Below are 18,674 nucleotides of genomic sequence, written 5' to 3' on the forward strand. Positions count from 1 at the left end.
CAGGGTGGCCGGAGCGATGAGTGTAGGGCCGCACACAAGCCACTCCCCGCTCGAAGCGGCAGAGATGCAGTGTGTAGGGCGGCCAGCCATCGCGAGCGATCGGCTGGCCCACAGCACAGAGAGCGCGCGCACTGCGCCCGCTCCTCCTATACAGGCCGTCAAACCCGCGAAGCGCGGCGTTTCGAGCCCGGAGGCCGTTCTATCCCGTGTGGCGCACGCGAGAGCGTGGGAAGCCATTCCAGGTGTATCAGAATGGGTGCTGAAAACAGTGAAGCACGGCTACACTCTGCAGTTCGCTCGCCGCCCTCCGCGCTTCTGTGCGCGTACAGAGACGAGAGTGAGCGAGGAAGTAGCACATCTACTTCGAGCAGAAATAGCCACGCTGCTGTGCAAAGGGGCTATAGAACCGGTTCCCCATTCTATGAGCAAGTCAGGCTTTTACAGCCGGTATTTTCTCGTGCCAAAAAGGGATGGGTCGCTCAGACCGATTCTGGATCTGAGGCGTCTGAACAAAGCTCTTATGAAAAGATCGTTCAAGATGCTCACGACCAAGCAGATCCTCGCGCATATTCGCCCGAGAGACTGGCTAATCTCCCTAGATTTGAAAGATGCATATTTTCAAATCAAGATAACGCCGCGTCACAGGCCATTCTTACGATTCGCCTTCGACGGCCAGGCTTATCAATACACCGTCCTTCCGTTCGGCCTGTCACTAGCACCCCGTACATTTACGAAGTGCATGGACGCGGCCCTCGCTCCTCTGAGAAATCGAGGGATGCGAGTATTGAACTATCTGGACGATTGGCTCATCCTGGCGCAGTCGGAGGCCGAGCTCCTCGCCCACAGGGCAATGCTGCTCAGCCATCTGGACAGCCTAGGGCTCACGGTCAATTGGACCAAGAGCTCATTAGTGCCCACGCAATCAACCTCATTCCTGGGTTTGAATCTGGACACTGTGGCAATGTCAGCCCGCCTGTCACCCCATCGCGCGCGCCAAGTTCGGCGCATGGCTGCGTACTTCCGGCCGGGCAAAATCGCACCTCTCAAGCTTTTTCAGAGGATGCTGGGACGTATGGCCTCAGCTGCGGCTGTGCTCCAGCTGGGCTTAATGCGCATGCGCCCACTGCAATGCTGGTTAAACGCCCGAGTGCCTCACAGAGCCTGGGCGTCCGGTGGCTTCAGGATCAGAGTGACTCAGGGCTGCGTGTCAGCCCTAGAGCCCTGGTTAGTAGCCGACTGGTACCAGAGGGGAGTGACGATGGGAGCCATCTCACACCGCAAGGTCATCTCGACGGACGCCTCCACCACGGGTTGGGGCGCCGTTTTCGAGGGCAGATCAGCCTCGGGCCTTTGGTCGAGCGAGGAAAAACTCCTACACATAAACTGTTTGGAGATGATAGCGGTAGAGAACGCGTTCAGGCAGTTTCTCCCGCTTATACGAGGACACCATGTGTTAGTCCGGTCGGACAACACCACAGTGGTGTCCTACGTGAACCGGCAGGGCGGTGTCAGGTCCAGAGGTCTGGGCAATCTGACAGAACGCCTGCTCGTGTGGGCACACAGCTCGCTGCGCTCGCTGAGAGCTGCGCACGTGCCGGGCCACCTCAATGTGGGCCCGGACAAGCTGTCCAGGGGCCTCATTCTCCCAGGAGAATGGTCCCTGCACCCCCAGACAGTCCAGCTGGTATGGCGCCTGTTCGGCAGAGCGGAGCTCGACCTCTTTGCAACAAAAGAGAACGCCCGCTGCCCGACGTTTCTGTCCAAAAGCGAGGATGCGCTGTCCCAAACTTGGCCCAGCCTCCCGCTGTATGCTTTCCCGCCGATCTCCCTATTGCCCCAGGTCATAGCGAAAATCAGGGAAACGCGCCGTCCGGTGCTCCTTATAGCACCGCGCTGGGAGAACCAGATTTGGTACCCAGAGCTGGTGAAGCTGTCGCACTCACCCCCCTGGCCAGTTCCGCTGAGAGCAGACCTTCTCTCTCAAGCAGGAGGGTCAGTTTGGCATCCCCATCCAGAGCGATGGTCTCTGCATGTATGGGTGACCAACGGATACCCGTTGACCTGCCCGAAGGGGTTATGAACACGATTTCACACTCTAGAGCCCCCTCGACGAGGCGGTTATATAGTTCTAAGTGGTCGGTGTTCACTGAGTGGTGTGTTTCCAAGGGATTGGACCCACAGCAATGTGGGGTCCAGCGGGTGCTCTCCTTCCTCCAAGAGCTTTTGGAACGGGGCAGGTCCCCTTCCACGCTCAAAGTGTATGTGGCGGCTATAGCAGCGTTCGCTCAGACGACGCTAGGTAGCACGCTAGGAAGGAACGAGCTCATCATCCGTTTCCTCAGAGGAGCCAGACGGATGAATCCCCCGCGGCCCCCGTCGGTTCCTATATGGGATCTGGCCTTGGTCCTAGAGGCCCTGAAGGCTCATCCCTTTGAACCGCTCGAGACTGTGGAACCAAGGTTCCTTTCGCTAAAAAACGCGTTTCTGATAGCTCTGGCTTCAGTGAAACGTGTGGGGGATCTACACGCGCTCTCAGTGAGCCCGACGTGTATGGAGTTCGGTCCTAATGACTCTAAGGTCATTCTCAGACCGAGGCATGGTTATGTCCCCAAAGCGATCGGCACTCCCTTCAGGGCGCAGATTATCTCCCTCTCGGCTCTGCCAGCATCCGATGAGGGGGACGGTGGCAATTTCCTCTGCCCTGTCAGGGCATTGAGGGTTTATGTCACACGCTCCGCCGCCTTCAGGCGTTCTGAGCAGCTATTTGTTTCGTTTGGTGGGCGCACTAAAGGTCTCGCCTCCTCGAAACAGACCCTGTCCAGGTGGATAGTGGACGCGATTGCAGCTGCATACGCTTCCAAACACCTGCAGTGCCCGCTAGGTGTCAGAGCACACTCCACCAAAGGCATGGCCTCTTCGTGGGCTTGGGCCAGAGGGATTTCCATCCACGATATCTGTATGGCGGCAGGCTGGGCCTCCCCGTCTACGTTCGTGAGATTTTACAATCTGGAAGTTCCTGCCTTACAGGCGAAAGTGTTATCAGTTCAATAGGGCTGTTGGTTCTGCCCAGTGGTTCTGCGCAGACATAGCTCACATACTGGTAGTAAGTTCGGTACTAGGCTCATTGTGAATTTGAAGGAGACCGGCGGTGCCGTTCCCTCATTTACGAGACGAGCTGTTGTGAGTTTGAAGGTGACCGGCGGTGCCGTTACCTCACTCATATAACAAGATATTGTGAACTTGAAGGCGACCGGCGTTGCCGCTCCCTCATTCATGAGACAAGGTGTGGTGAATTTGAAGGAGACCGGCAGGTGCCGTTCCCTCATTCATGGGACAGGGTGTTGTAACCACCCGTCGTAACCACCCGTCAGTTCGAATGAAGAGTCTGTATATGTGGTGGCCCGTTTTTCCTTACCGGCCACCCTGCCCGAGCAGTGTTATGGTCCCCGGTTCCCTGGGATACATATGCTGTATGCGAGGCGCGCACGGCGTTGACAATATGTTCCCGTAGCGTAAGGAACTTACGCAATACGAGAGAACCTCTCGTAAGAGAACGATACTCGGTTACTTAACGTAACCTCGGTTCTCTCTAGAAGAGGGAACGAGTATTGCGTTCCTTGCCGTGCGCCCCGCGGGCTTTTATGCTTCAGAACTACGAAAACCGAATATGCAGCCCGTGAGCCCTGCTTATATACACGTGGCCACGCCCCACCTGTAGGCAAATGAAGCCAGGTGGGCGCGAAGCGCCCTCATTGGTCGCCACGTCACGCGGGCTCACCGATAGGCTGCTGCAGTTGCCAGCAGAGCAGCCAATAGCACGCTGGAATAGCCTGCTATGGTCTGCCAGGCTGCCGCACTGCGTTGACAATGTTACAAAATTAAGGATAATTTTGGGTTTTTCAGAAATCTCGAAGAAAGAATACTTTCCCGTAGCGTAAGGAACTTACGCAATACTCGTTCCCTCTTCTAGAGAGAACCGAGGTTACGTTAAGTAACCGAGTATCGTTTTGTTTTTTGCAAAATAATAATTTTAAAAAAACATGCGCGATCTGCAGCCTCTCTGTAAATGAGGTCTAATCTGATTGTCTTCAGAAAAGGAACTCTAGCTTAATGAATACTTGTCTCACAAACATGAAACATATGTCTAAAGAAACATTGAAATGTCAGGTTTTAAATAATGTAAACCAAATAGAAAACAAATATTCTGTGTTTATGTAATCTGTTTGAAAAGAGAGATGTCAGTCACTTGCGAGCCTTTTCATTATCCGGTAATGCGACCACGGAGCACGCGTTCTTTGAGATTCAAATACTGAGGCGATCCAGAGTCGACGCCCACACAACTCAAACACATCAAGTACTGCTATAGCCTACTTCAGCTACATCGTTTTGAGACACGTTGAGAAATAATCCTGGATTTATTCTCCTCATTAAAAGCGGTTCATTTCTTAGAGCAACGGATTCAGGGCTGATTGTAAGGTAGGCTAAGTTTATTATGTTAACATCTGTGAATATTAAACACAAAAAAAACATTTAAATATGAATCCTGCTGCAACATAAAATGTCAAACACGCAAGACTGTTTAGACAAGATTTATTTGGCCTGTTTTGGACAGATTATAACGTGTTTATTGTAAAAGAGCCTTGTGTCGCATCAATAAAGCATATTTCATAAATGTCTGCTCAGATGCTATAAATATAGTACCAGTCAAACGTATTTTGCTTCATATTGATGTTTAAATATTATAGCCTGATGTTATTTTTTTTTTAATTTAATATCAAAGTTTGTCAGAAATGATTCTGGAGTTTTGTTTTGAAGAAAGTGTTTTTTTGTAGAAAGTGAATTGCTTTCTTTAAAGTGAAGTTTGTTTTTTATAAATTGAATTTTAATAATTTATTTAATTTTTTAGCATGAGACTACTTTTAAAAACAAAATTATACAAAAAAGGTAGAAAAAATGTGCTTCGTAATGGTCTTGTTTGTAGTCTAAACATTTAAACATTCTTAAATCAAGATTCATTTACTAGATAGTACAATTTCAACTAAATAAGAAGAGCACTTTTTTGCTCAGTCATATCTGAAGCTCATTCATAATGCAGGTCATTATGCATTCTTTTGTTCTCTCAGGTGTGATACCCTGCATTATTCATTGTCGTTCATGCCTCCTCGCATACTGGCTTTGTAAAGAAAAAGTGTCTTACAAATTGTAAATTAATATATTGTTTTATGTGAATGAGTAGGCTCAATGATTCTCACATCAGTTTAAAGCAAAAACTCAACACCCATTAGTCAAAAGTCTTGTGGACACGTATCTATTGTGTGTTTTGAGGCCTTAATTTTAAAACAAATTTTTTTTTTTTCAAAAACCATGCATAAACAATTTCTCTTAAAAATACAAGCATGTACATACATGTTGCTCACATATTATTGTAACCCAGTTTGTGCTGAATACAGTGTAATTACACTTTTGCCATTAATGTGTTTATAAGCAACTGAAAAAAATAAATAAATAAATAAATAAATAAATATTCACAAATGTAAGAGCATGTCAAAACTTCTAAAGGGCCCCAAAAGAGCTCAGACTCCTAGGGGTTAATCCATGATGGCGTAGTGTGTTACTAATGGTTTTCTTTGAGACTGTGGTCCTAGCTCTCTTCAGGTCATTGAACAGGTCCTGCCGTGCAGTTCTGGGCTGATCCCTCACCTTCCTAATGATCATTGATGCCCCACAAGGTGATATCTTGCATGGTGCCCCAGACCGAGGGAGATTGACCGTCATCTTGAACTTCTTCCATTTTCTAATAATAGCGCCAACATTTGTTGCCTTCTGACCAAGCTGCTTGCCAATTGTCCTGTAGCCCATCCCAGCCATTTGCAGGTCTACAATTTTATCCCTGATGTCCTTACACAGCTCTCTGGTATTGATCATTGTGGAGAGGTTGGAGTCTGTTTGATTGAGTGTGTGGACAGGTGTCTTTTATACAGGTAACGAGATCAAACAGGTTAATACAGGTAATGAGTGGAGAACAGGAGGTAAAACTAAGAGGTCTGTGAGAGCCGGAATTATTGCTGGTTGGTAGGTGATCAAATACTTATGTAATTATTTAAAAATCATAAAATGTGATTTTCTTGATTTTTGTTTTAGATTGTCTCTCACAGTTAAAGTGTACCTATGATAAAAATTACCAGACCTCTACATGCTTTGTAAGTAGGAAAACCTGCAAAATCGGCAGTGTATCAAATACTTGTTCTCCCCACTGTATGTATCCACAAGACTTTTGACTAATGGGTCTTGTTGCCTAGAGTTTTTGCTTCAAACTGATGTGAGAATCATTGAACCTACTTATTCACATAAAACAATACATTAATTTACATTTTGTAGGACAATTTTTAATTACAAAAGGCAGTATGTGAGGAGGCGTGAACGTTTATGATTAATGCTGGGTATCACACCTGAGAGAACAAAAGAATGCATAATGGGCCGCATAATGACCTGCATAATGAATGAGCTTCAAGTATGTGACAGAGGGAGCTAAGCAACAGGACAAAGGAAATATATTTTGTTGTAGTTTATTTAGAATGTAGTCAATAGTGATGAAACGATTACCGGTTTCACGGTAAACCACGATAAAATGTCCTGACAGTTAATATAGTTTAAAATTAAATCATCATTAAAACCGTGTTTGATTATCGTGATTTTGAAAACTTGCGGTAAATCCTGTTCAGCCAGAATCAGTCTGACGCTGGTGCAAGCAGGCGCACGCACGCAAGCAACATTGTTTTGCATGAGAAGACATGGCGGAAGGCAGTGACAGCGGGCGGGAGATTTTTCAGCCATCCAAAAGGACAAAATCTGAGGTGTGGTCGTATTTTGGCTATTACAAGAGTCCTGAGGGCAATTTAATCGAGGATGGGCACCCAGTCTGCAGATCTTGCAAGAAGAAAGTCGCTGCAAAAGGGAGAAACACGTTAAATCTGCCAAGTCATCTCCGTGACAACCACCCACTGTTATATAGCGAATGCAAGGTAAGTTAACTTTTACCTCAATACCAAAACTAACTTGGGCAAAATAATTGGACAAAAAAAAAAAAAAAAAACTTGATTAGAGATTAAATATTTCATTATGAATTATACACTTGTAATTAACGCAAAGCTTACGCGAAGAAAAGTTGACATTAACTAACTATCCCTTTAATGTAAGTGGCTTATATCTCTATTGAAACTATCCAGGTTCAATTACCGAACATTCAATCTTCATTTAATTTAAATAAAACAATGATTTTACAAGATGAGACTATTTCTGTTTCCCTTTTTTGTCCTTATTAAATCCCTCGCCATGGCAACACCGTTTGAGGTATCCAATATCCGCTCGCATTTTAGCATCTTCTCTATCTTGGTTTCATGTTGACCGAGTTTGGTGGAGATTGAGTTATGTTCTCCTTGTAGGCAATTTGTTCAGAGCCTGAGTTATGTTCTCCTTGTAGGCAATTTGTTCAGAGCCTGATTTATTGAAAATTCCTCATTCAAACCAAAATATCTGACTTCCTGTTGGTCGGAGCTAATGACTGTAAATTAAAAAGTTGTCCGGCTCGATGAGGACAATATATGTACAGAGTTTGGTGACTGTAGATAAAACTACCACCCCCACACTTTTGTCAAAAAATGGCGCTCCTGAGCCACGCCCGTTTTTAAGTCTTTGCCCATATCTACTGGAAAGCATGTCTGATGTGTGAGTGTCGAGTTTCATGTAATTTGAAGCATTGTAAGAGTCTCAAAAGCATCGAAAAAGAAAATTAATAGTTTGATGTGTTGCCAAAAACATGTGTATCAAGAAGTGCTTACCAGGTTTACATCTGCTATGTTTTGACATCATACTGATGAAGTTTGAAGTAAATCGGGTAAAAATAAGATGATTTCTAAGCATTTTGAAAATAACACTTCCTGCTGACAGTTGGTGGCACTATAACTGACTCCCAATAGTGACACCCATGTGATCAGCCTCTTAAAACGAACACACAGCTGAAGTTTCATCCAAATCAGTCAATGTTTGCAGAATTTATAACACTTCCTGTTTCACTTTTCTCGCCATAAATTTTTTCCCTTGCCACGGCCAAACCGTTCGAGATATCAAAATTAGGCTCACAATTTAGCATCCTCAATGCCTTGACCTCATGCTGACCAAGATTGGCACTGATTGGGTGAATCGCCTAGGAGGAGTATATCAAATTCCAGAGCATGCGTTTTCCAAACAACCCATAATAGCTCACTTCCTGTTGGGCTGACTCTGCGCCCTTTCAGGGCTTGGGCCCTAATAATAATTAAAGCTGCGAGCAGCGATGACGGGCCCAAGACGGTGGCACCGCCACGCTGGTGGCACCAGCTTAACTGTGCACGGCAGGCTATAGGCATTTAAAATGGGAAAACATAAAAGGACTATGTCAAAGTCATCTGAATTCACCAAATTAACTGCAGCAGTTGGTGCTGCTATGACCACTAACCGCAACAGCCACATCTATGAGATCATCTGACATGAAATTAATTTAAATGTAATTGATGTCAAAGGTCAAATCGTAGCAAAAAAAATTTAATAAATGGAGCCAAATCACAGAAACTGCAAAGAAGATTTTAATATCAGTAGCCACGTTTACATGCGCACTTTTTTGTCATTCCGATTAAAATCATTCCGATTGAAAGATTCGGTGGACTGTTTACATGAGACGTTATCTAATCCGATCTGGTGTTTACATGTGCTGACTTTCAGTAGGAATCATTTTGTGACATGTGCACACAGTTTGTCTGCCACCTCAGATTCGTAACGTTAGTATCGTGAATCAATATTCTGTGTTGGTAATTTTTATATTTATTTATTTTTCTGTGGCCGGACATGCAGTAGTTTAACCTGATTTATGTCCTATACAATGGCTATTTCAACATCTGTGAATGAAAAGCATTCAAGACGTGTTCAGCATCATTACTAATACTAAACATAGATATTTCAGATGATTAAGGAAAGATACCATAATCACAAAGGTATAAATATTAACAAAAGTAATTAAAGTAGACTGTGGGTAATGTTACTTAACCAATTTGAAGCAGTTGTTGAACTTTTTTTTTAATCTAACTTACGAGAAACAGAGAAATGTCGGCACGTCCTAGCTCCAGCAGCTTGAATGTTCCCCGTTGAAATGACAACTCTCAACGGCCACCAGGACTTATACAGTTTTATAAAAGCTATTATTAGCCTATTTGTCGTAAGTGTAAGAATCACCTCAGAAAAATAAATTATTCTGTCAGGCGCAGTTGAACCCTCGGACAAACGCTGTCAAGATGAGATGCTGTAGCCAGGCTATGTCTGTGTCATTATTCCAACATCATGTTCATAACATGTTACGAAATAAAAATTTTAATACCTCAGAAAAATGAACTTCCCTCTCTTGTCAACCTGGTGTGAGCGCTCGGATCAGATCGTTTACATGGTGGAATTTTTCGTTTGATCGGTACATGAAAAGGTTTATCCCACCTCTCTCAAACTGATTACAATTTCATTCGGTTTGGCCTTTTTTATTCCGATTGAGGTGTTTATATGGAGCATTTTCATTCGGATTGGACTTTTAAACCTATTACAGTGCTCCATGTAAACGCACCTAGTGTCAGGTAAGAGTAAGATGCGTGTCATTTTATGGAAGTTTATTATAAACCGCCACTTTTAGAAAACCATGTGAAATTTACTTTTAATACATTTAAATTATATCAGTAAATAATTAATTTAAAGACATATGCATCATACGTGATCTTGGCAAACACAGCACGTGAGGTTTTTATTTCAAGAGATAGTTATTTGTGATAGCCTAAATGAAAGGGTTAAATTGTCATCATCAAGAGAGAAAGACAACAAAATAAACATTATTTTACTATAGGAATAATAGTTATCTTCAAAATAGATTCTGCATTTACATTTTTTATAAAATATTGTTTAGTCATGAAATGTACTCATAAGCCATGCAATACCCGTGTAATACCTATGTCATTATACAAATTTGTGTCCTCATAAATCACATAAGCAAGCACGCACACAAACAGGCAGAGAGGCATGCTTTAACTGACAACACCCCTCCACAGAGACAGAGAGACAGAGAGAGACAGAGAGAGAGAGACAGAGACAGAGAGACAGAACTATTACCGGTATATCTCTATTTAAAACTCAATGCTGCCAGCTTCTGGTGAATGAGGGGAGTGCAGACTTAGAGAGAGGAGAGATTCAAAATAAATATTTTAAAGAAATAAAAATATTGATCTGAAAAAACATTGTTTAGCATGTTTTTAAAGCTATTTTTATTATATGGACACATGAAATGTCCTCATAAACCACGTTTAGGTTGTAATACCCATGTCATTATACAAATTTGTGTCCCTAATAAATCACATAAGCACACACAGTGTTGTTATTTTTGAGACTCTCTCTCTCTGCCACCTTTTGGTGAGGGGAGGGTAGACAGAGAATAAATATTTCATTTTAAATTAACCCAAGTTCAATTACCGAACATACAATCTTAATTTAGTTGAAATCAAAATATGATTTTACAAGATATGAGAGAATTTCTGTTCCCCTTTTTTGTCCTTATTTAATCCTTCCGTTTGAGATATCGAATATCTGTTCGCATTTTAGCATCTTCCATATCTTTGTTTCATGTTGACTGAGTTTGGTGGAGATGGAATAAATCGCCTACGAGGAGAACGTAAAAAATCCGAGCCTGATTTATCCAAAAATTCACGACCAAACCAAAATATCTGACTTCCTGTTGGTCGGAGCTAATGACTGTAAATTAGAATGGTTAATAAACAAAGAGAACAGTTTGCCCCGATGGAAAAGCTGCTACACCAGTCTGTATCGTCTTAGGAAACATGAAGGCTCATACGTTTTTGAACTGAAAACGAACGCTATTTTATTAAGTCCAAATACAGCTCAAAACTAGGTTGGGAGTGAGTAATTTGTTAAACATGCTTGTGCCTGGTTTCTGTTAGATATAGCCCACGCACTTCACTGCTGTTCATACTGGTTAAATGTTACAGGACCCTAATAAAAGAAACGGTGTATGATGACAAATGATGACATGTAATGGTATAGTATTGGTGTCCCATTTCTTAGGGGAATATTTTCACCCCTACGCCTTCCCACTCTGTATCAAGAGGCAAGGGGAAGAGGAAAGTGTAGGGGTAGGGAAAGGTGAAGGGGTATAAAATAGAATTGGGATTGGGCCTTACTAGTGTGCCATTAAATGTTCCTTTAAAGATTTTTTACAACTTTTTTTTTTAATTTAACTTCAAATATATATGCAATAGTAAATCATTCCATATTTCCATTCCTCTATAAGTTACAGTACGTAGTTTTACTGTAGTTTTCAAAACAAGAAGTAAAAAACATCCCTTTGATGCATGGCTGGTGTTGAAATTATGACTAGTACTACTAAATAAAAGTTGACATTACAGGACATTAGGAATATTATTTCTTATAAATCAAAGCAGAGAGACAATCTTCAATTATCTTTAGTTAAAGGGGTGGTAAACCACGATTTCACTATTCTAACTTTAGCTAGCGTGTAATGTTGCTGCTTGAGCATAAACAACATCTGCAAAGTTACAACGTTCAAAGTTTAAAGCAAAGGGAGATATTTGCTTTTAAAGAAATCAGTTTCTAAGAACTACAGCAAACGGCCAGTAGGCGACTACACACATTCCTCCAGGGCTTGCTGACATCACCAGGCTCAATATTTACATAAACCCCTCCTCCGAGAATATTAAATAAGGGGGGGGGGGGCATTTTGTATCGCGGTGCTGTTGTGGTATAGTTAGGCTGGAGTGTTGTTGCCGCGATGCCGAGGAAACGCTGTTATTTTCATCCGGATTGCAGGTCTGGGGTACTTGCTCTGTTCAGCCTTCATAGGGACGGGGGTGCGTTGCAGAGCGTTTAACATACAGCATGTTATATGCACGTGTGTTTGAGTCAGCGGGGAATCAGGCGCGCGCAGGGCTCCCTGCAGAGGAGATCTAACATCTAAGCACATCTAACAGGAGAACATCCACCGTCTTCGCGATTTCAATGCCAGATTTGCACAACGTCAGCTGCGTGAAAAAAACACTGCCGGTGCGTGGATGCAGGACGCGCGCGCTGCACATTTCACGGAGGACAACACAAACTTCCACAAACTTCGCGAGTTCAATACAGGATATGCACAACGGCTTGTCCTGAAAGCTGGATTTACAAACAGAAGCTGTTCACGGGCCACAACCTGTAAGTCTGATTTATTTTTCATCGATGTGTTTTCCTGTAATAGGTTGTAGCAAGGAAGTAAACAGATGACAGCGCTGTTCTGCAAACCAGTCTGTTAAATGCTCATTCATACTTAACGTTATCCGACGAACATCTAACGTTACAAACATTAACGTTAAAATCTCAACAGCGAACCTGGCATTAGTGTAAATGATTCTTTGATTAGAGCTTTTATGTATTGTTTATCTTCAGGCATGCTAAACATGGTTCTGTGTGTGATTTGGCTAACTTACTAAAGTCAGTGCTTAGTGTTCGTTTTGGGTTAACGTTAGTTCTTGCGACAGATATTTGGCTATAATCGTTCTAAAAATACAAAAGTTAAAGTGCCATTCAGTAGCGATCACTATAGATCCGCAGTCTTTACTCTTGAGGACTGAACAGGTTCTGCTCGATCATCTTCACTCAAATGTTCTGGGTCTGATTCGAGCTCATATGGTTTTATTGACGCCGTTGTTACTGAACAGCCTCCGGTAAGGGGCGTGACGTTTCCGACGTGCACTGCGGTTAGCGAATCAGAACACACTGGGCCAGCTAACCAATCAGAGCCCACTGCGTATTTTTGAGGGACTGGCTTCATACAACCAGGAAAGCATCAGACCGTTTTACAAGGAGGGACAGAGCAGTGTAGAATAAAGGTCAAATATATGACAAATAAGGCAATTTTTTTAAAAACGAAGCATGAACACATGTTACAGTGCACCCCACAAACACAGCCAAGCCTTCAAAAGAATGTGTTTTACCACCCCTTTAATAATCTGAAGTAGTTATTCTAATATTATATCTGGCTTTGGTGAGTAATATTTCAGATATTACTCTGATTTATGGATCACCAAAATGCTTTTGTTTTTTGTCAAGTTTACAACCAGCTTATTATTCTGTACCTACTTTGTTTGACCAATTGTAATTCCTCATCCAAAGCAGTAGACGACTGCTTAATTGATATTGCAGTTAAATATAATAGTTTCATCTGCATACATGACTCTCAGTGCACACTTTAAAACAAGAGAAAGTTTAGTGGTAAAATAGGAAATAGTAATGGTCCTAAACAACTTCCTTGAGGCACACCACATTGCAGCTCTTTCACAACTGAAAAACTTCCAATATAAAATACACAATGTCCCATATTAAACAGATCGCTTTTAAACCAATGTACAATATGAAAAGTAATTGTAAAATAAAATCTAACAATACTACTCCTAATTTATTTTCATCAATCTGTGCTAAGCAGTCATCTGTCATCTGTGTTAATGCTGTTCCTGTTGAGTTTCCCTCTCAATGTGCATGCTGAAAATTATTAAAGACTTACATTTGCTCACAAGCTATTGTTTCCAACACTTTGCTAAGAACCATTAGCAAACTTATTGATCATATTTACGTTAACTTATTTTAAAGTAACATAAAACATTATTTTTCTTTATACTATTAATTTTCGTTACTTAAATTCTTAATTTTCAATTGACCTCCGAATCCTCCGTGCTCCAAGTTCTATTGTCAATCTCTTATAAATTATCGTTTATAAGTTACTTTTGGTTTTCGAAGGGGTTACATGCTTGCTAAATAAAACATAATATATTTTTATACATATGTGCTTAAAGGCCTTAAACTGCTTGAACCCCGATAAATGCTGCTCGCAGCTTTAATTCATTTTATTTCTGTTGTTTGAAGAAATGTTTTTGGAAAAGGAAGGGAGTTAGCCCCACTATGTATTTTACTTTGGGTAAAATAAAAAAACATTTTAGAAATATGGGTAGAGTAGGCAGAAAGAATAGGAGGGTGTTTTGTTTGTTGTTTTCATAAAAAGACCCCCTTCCCACACAATGTTTTATTATTTTTATTCATTGTTTTTATTTTTTATTATTATATTCATAATATTTCCAAATGTAACTAAGAGGGGACATTTGAGGGTCAGAAGCAGGTCATTATCCGGGTTACGAGAATGCAACAAGATTTAAAGGGAATGATTTGAAAGGTTTAATATTTTCTATATCACATTTGGGAAAAAGAGCACATATGAAAGTTTATATTGCAATTTTGAAATATGATGTGAAGTTCTGTGAAAGCCAAAGAAGGAGAGGATCGATGAGCACATTGAATCTACTGGTGGTTTAAAAACCCGCTGTCAGCCCCAACACCAGGTAGCACTCTAGGCAGGACTAGAGTACACCTGGCAACGATGGAGCAGCCCAGATAGCACTCCAGACCACCGGAAGCGTCTGAGAGTTCCTCTGGCGTCATGGAACGATTATATAGGCAACTACTTATGATACAAGTCACTGATATAATGATTCACTGAAAATGTTTATCTACTGTAGTGAGTAGGCAACACTGATGTAATGAGAGGATATCCCCTGGCAGATGTTTTAGACAGGGAGGTGAGGTCTTTTACGCCATCCTAGCAAAAAAAGGGGGAGAGGTTTGGCCTCATACTCCAATCAAAGTGTGTCCACATGAGGAAGGTATGTTGACATGATAGGATGGATGGCTGGATATTGGCCATAGGTAGGATAAGGAACAGAAGGATGGACTTGTGTGGACATACTTTGGTGAGAGGGCATAGGTGTGGGACTATAATAAGTCCCAAAGAGGGGATGTGTTGGAGAATTACACTGATTATATGATTACACTGATTATATGATATAAACAAGATTGTGTATCAAAGATTATGACTAGGCCTTCTGCCTTCTGTAATGAAAGGGTCTCGGAAGAACATGGAAAACTACTGGGAAATTACATAATTTTGGTGTATGGGCACTGAAGTGAGGCCTAGATGATCGTTAAGAGAGTGGTACCTCACATGTAAAGAGGAGCTCTGGGGTTTTTCCGCAATAAATCTTAAAAGATGCAGAGCTTTGCAATTAAGTGTTGCAAATTCATAAGGTGGTGTTGCGTAATCGCAAGGTGGAGTTAGAGGAGAAAGGAGGGCTGGAAGGGTGCCCATTGGATGAGGGGAGATAAAGCAGGATAAATTATGGAGTTTTACTATGGAAAAATTAGATGTTCAACAGGCATCTCACTTTGTTGTTCATGCAATAAAGTTAAATATCTTCTGAGGACCTGGAACTTCGACTCTGAAGAAATTTGGAAGAAGTCGAATTCAATCTCTCAAAGAGAGCTGAGAAATTCCCTGACATAAGCAAATGTGGTGCAATCCAAGAGGATGAGATGCATGTATTTAAAGAAGCTGGTGGCCACACCAGATACTGACTGATACTTTTGATGTTGATATTTTTTACTGTGAACAAAGATTGAGCCCATACACATGTATACAGAGTTTGGTGAATATCTCATTCCGTTCTAGAGTTAGTAATTTTAGTAATTTCACTTCAAACATTTTGTCGCCCCTTAGTGACCATGAAACCAAAAGAATTAGCAGGACTCAACTTGACTTGCTTGGTTTGAGTCAGTACTTTTTGACATGCTTTTACACATCCACATACATACTAAGACTCACCTTTTGACCATCTGTGGGTTGTATAGGTAAATCTTCATAAAGGTTTTTTCCTTCATATGGTATCCATAGAAAGGCCTGTGGAGAGATAGGACGGTTAGATCTTTGTCCAGATGTATCAACAAGGAAGAGAGGGGAAAAATATAAAAAAAAATTAATTGTCGACTAGCAAATGCTCTAATATAACACTAGTAAACAAGTTTGTGTCGTTGCACTAGTGTTGCCAAAAATATTGATATTTCGATACTGAAATATCTGAAACTATTCCAATACTTGGAACGCCCCTTCCCGTGGCCAAAACAAAGCATTGACTGTAAATGAGAGTACGAAGCAAAGGACTAGTGGGACATTCTCCTGTACCACTTCTCAAACGATGAGTGGAAGGAGAATTTTAGATTGACATGACATTTATAACACTGTATTCAACAACAGCAGCTCGTTCTGTGAGTCATACATCAATACTCCATTTTTACGTCATTGCACATGCGCAGAACTTTCCAGGTTCATTTTTCAAACTGATCAAGAGTTTCCATGACAAATTTAAATCCGACTTGGCCCACTCATCCCAACTGACGTGGTTGCATGTGACTTTTATTCCGACTGTGCTACTACTATGATTACAAACGGATTATTAGGGGCCATGTAAACGCAGCTACTGATACACATCCCACTTTAGAGTGAATTTCATGAATTTTCGGTTTCATCAACTAATTGCCTGTTTATTTAATAAATAAGAAGCAAACCAGGAATGCCGGGAATGAATTGACGTGCGTAACAAACACACTGGCCATGTTTCTCGTAATAAGATGTCGTTAAAACAACATTTTTCTCGATTACTACGACATAATTGAGTGGAAAAAATAATATGTGGTAGCAATGAGTCACCGTAACAATAGTGTTTGAACCCCGAAAAAGTAATTAACTGGATTTTTTTTTTCTAATCAAACCATTTTCGGAACAACAATGTTACAGAAGGAACTCATGAATAGAAACTTTAAAATACTGATTCTTCTCAAAATGAACCGATTGGATTTTTTTTAAAACCCTGGCTGGTGATCTCTAAATTAGGTTATTATAGACAGTGGACTAGACGCTACTACAGTTAGCCATCTCATTCCAAAATCTTTGTGTGAAGTGAACAAATCCCTCACACAATTTTTCATAACTCGACTGTTTGTACTTAATAAACCAATAAAAACATTTGGCGCGAGGTCACAGCGTTTGGGTTTGCGCGCTCACAAGGTTTGCGGTTAGAGCCAGGGCAGACGACAGTATGAAACGTGCAAAGAAAAGTAGTGTGTGGGACCATTTCACCAAAAAGAACGACACAGATGCAAGTTGCAACGTGTGATACAGTGCTTAATTAGAAGGCACACAGTGAGTTAGACCTGCCTTGGCCGGTGCGTCTTTTACACATTCTGAATGTGCCTGTTTTATCCATTGGTTTTATCGTGTTGCAGTCTATTAGACAACATTCCGCATAAGATGGGCTTACATTTGGAAATATATTACATCTACATTTCAGTGGTAACACATAAGGTGTTGATCATCATCTTTCTTTATTATTGTTAGCACTACCTCGAACTAAAGAGGCGTCTCTTCGGAGCTGTTATTTTCTTAAATGAGCCGCGGTAATGTTTCAAATGAGCTTCTAAAGCTAGACAAATGCCGTAATTTTCAACGCGATCACCTTGTACCCAAACCATTTCGAAACTAAGGAGCCATTTGTCCTCCGATTACAAACAAGCTCCTCGGCGCCGCGTTTGCGGGACTCATGTTTCGCGCTGTAGGGGATTTTAAAAAAGTGACGTGAGTGGAAGGGAGGCGGCGGCGCCGGGACAGTGTGGGTGTGAGCGGGAGGCAGAGCGGCAGAGAGATGCGACAGTTGCGAAATTGCAGGCGCGGCTCTCGGCTGTTATTTCAAATAGCGCAGCTATTTTGGCTATTTTATGGCTATTTTAAACTAATCGGTTAACCGGTTTCAACCGGCTAATGAGGCTCGGTGGTCGGTCAAGAAAATGTTTAGTTTTCGCCATCCCTAGCACAAACTCGTGTTTAATTCACTCAATTGTCAAGCTCCCATTCTTTTTCAATGCTTTTTCCTTTCTTTTGTTCAACTGCCCGGTCTTAAAAGGAACTTCCCACTATTTTTGAAAATAGGGTCATTTTCCAACTCCCCTAGAGTAAAACAGTTGAGTTTTATAGTTTTGGAATCCATTCAGCCGATCTCTGGGTCTGGCGGTAGTACTATTAACATAGCTTAGCATTAGGGCTGCAGCTATCGATTCTTTTTGTAATCGATTAATCTAGCACTTAATCGATCGATTAATTGGATAAAACTTTTTCCTTGTTTTTAAACAACCAAAACAAATAATGCATAACGAAAATGAAGAGGAAAAGCAATTTAATTTATTAATATGAACAACAGGTTTCATGCTGTAATCGAGCCCTGACATCAAAGTAAATATCTTTTATGTAGATTTCTACACCTGCAGCATTTACCATTAGGCTACTAACAAATAATATATCATATGTGGTGAGCCTATTTGCTATGGTAACCTAGCAACCTGTGTGTGTGTGTGTGTGTGTGTGTGTGTGTGTGTGTGTGTGTGTGTGTGTGGCTTCATTGCAGTTTGGTACAGCAGAAATGCATACATTCATTTTTAATAGAACGCTGCATTTGGCTTGCATCGGTGCATTTTAGGTGAAGCATCCGTTCGAAAAATCGCGTCACAACATCATGTCCCGGTGTAGCCTATACAGTTAATGCTGAAATTATTGTTGTGTGGCTACATAAAAGTTTAAGCATATGTGATGCATTGCCACGATTGGTCTGACTGGCGCGCGAGAGAGAGGAGGGTGCATGCGTGTGTGCGTGTGTGTGTGTGTGTGTGTGTGATTT

General features: G+C 41.8%; 1 protein-coding gene across 1 annotated transcript in view; it reads right to left on the minus strand.

Annotated features, from left to right (window-relative positions):
• rev3l (REV3 like, DNA directed polymerase zeta catalytic subunit) overlaps nucleotides 1-18,674 on the minus strand; it is a 151,314-nt gene that overhangs the window by 98,870 nt on the left and 33,770 nt on the right. The window contains exon 3 of the mRNA XM_079831491.1: nucleotides 15,776-15,850. Coding sequence (XP_079687617.1) covers nucleotides 15,776-15,850 — 75 coding nt within the window. The remainder of the gene's footprint in view (nucleotides 1-15,775; nucleotides 15,851-18,674) is intronic.

Source organism: Gobio gobio (genome assembly GCF_949357685.1).
Source record: "Gobio gobio genome assembly, chromosome: 12".
NCBI classification, from domain to species: domain Eukaryota; kingdom Metazoa; phylum Chordata; class Actinopteri; order Cypriniformes; family Gobionidae; genus Gobio; species Gobio gobio.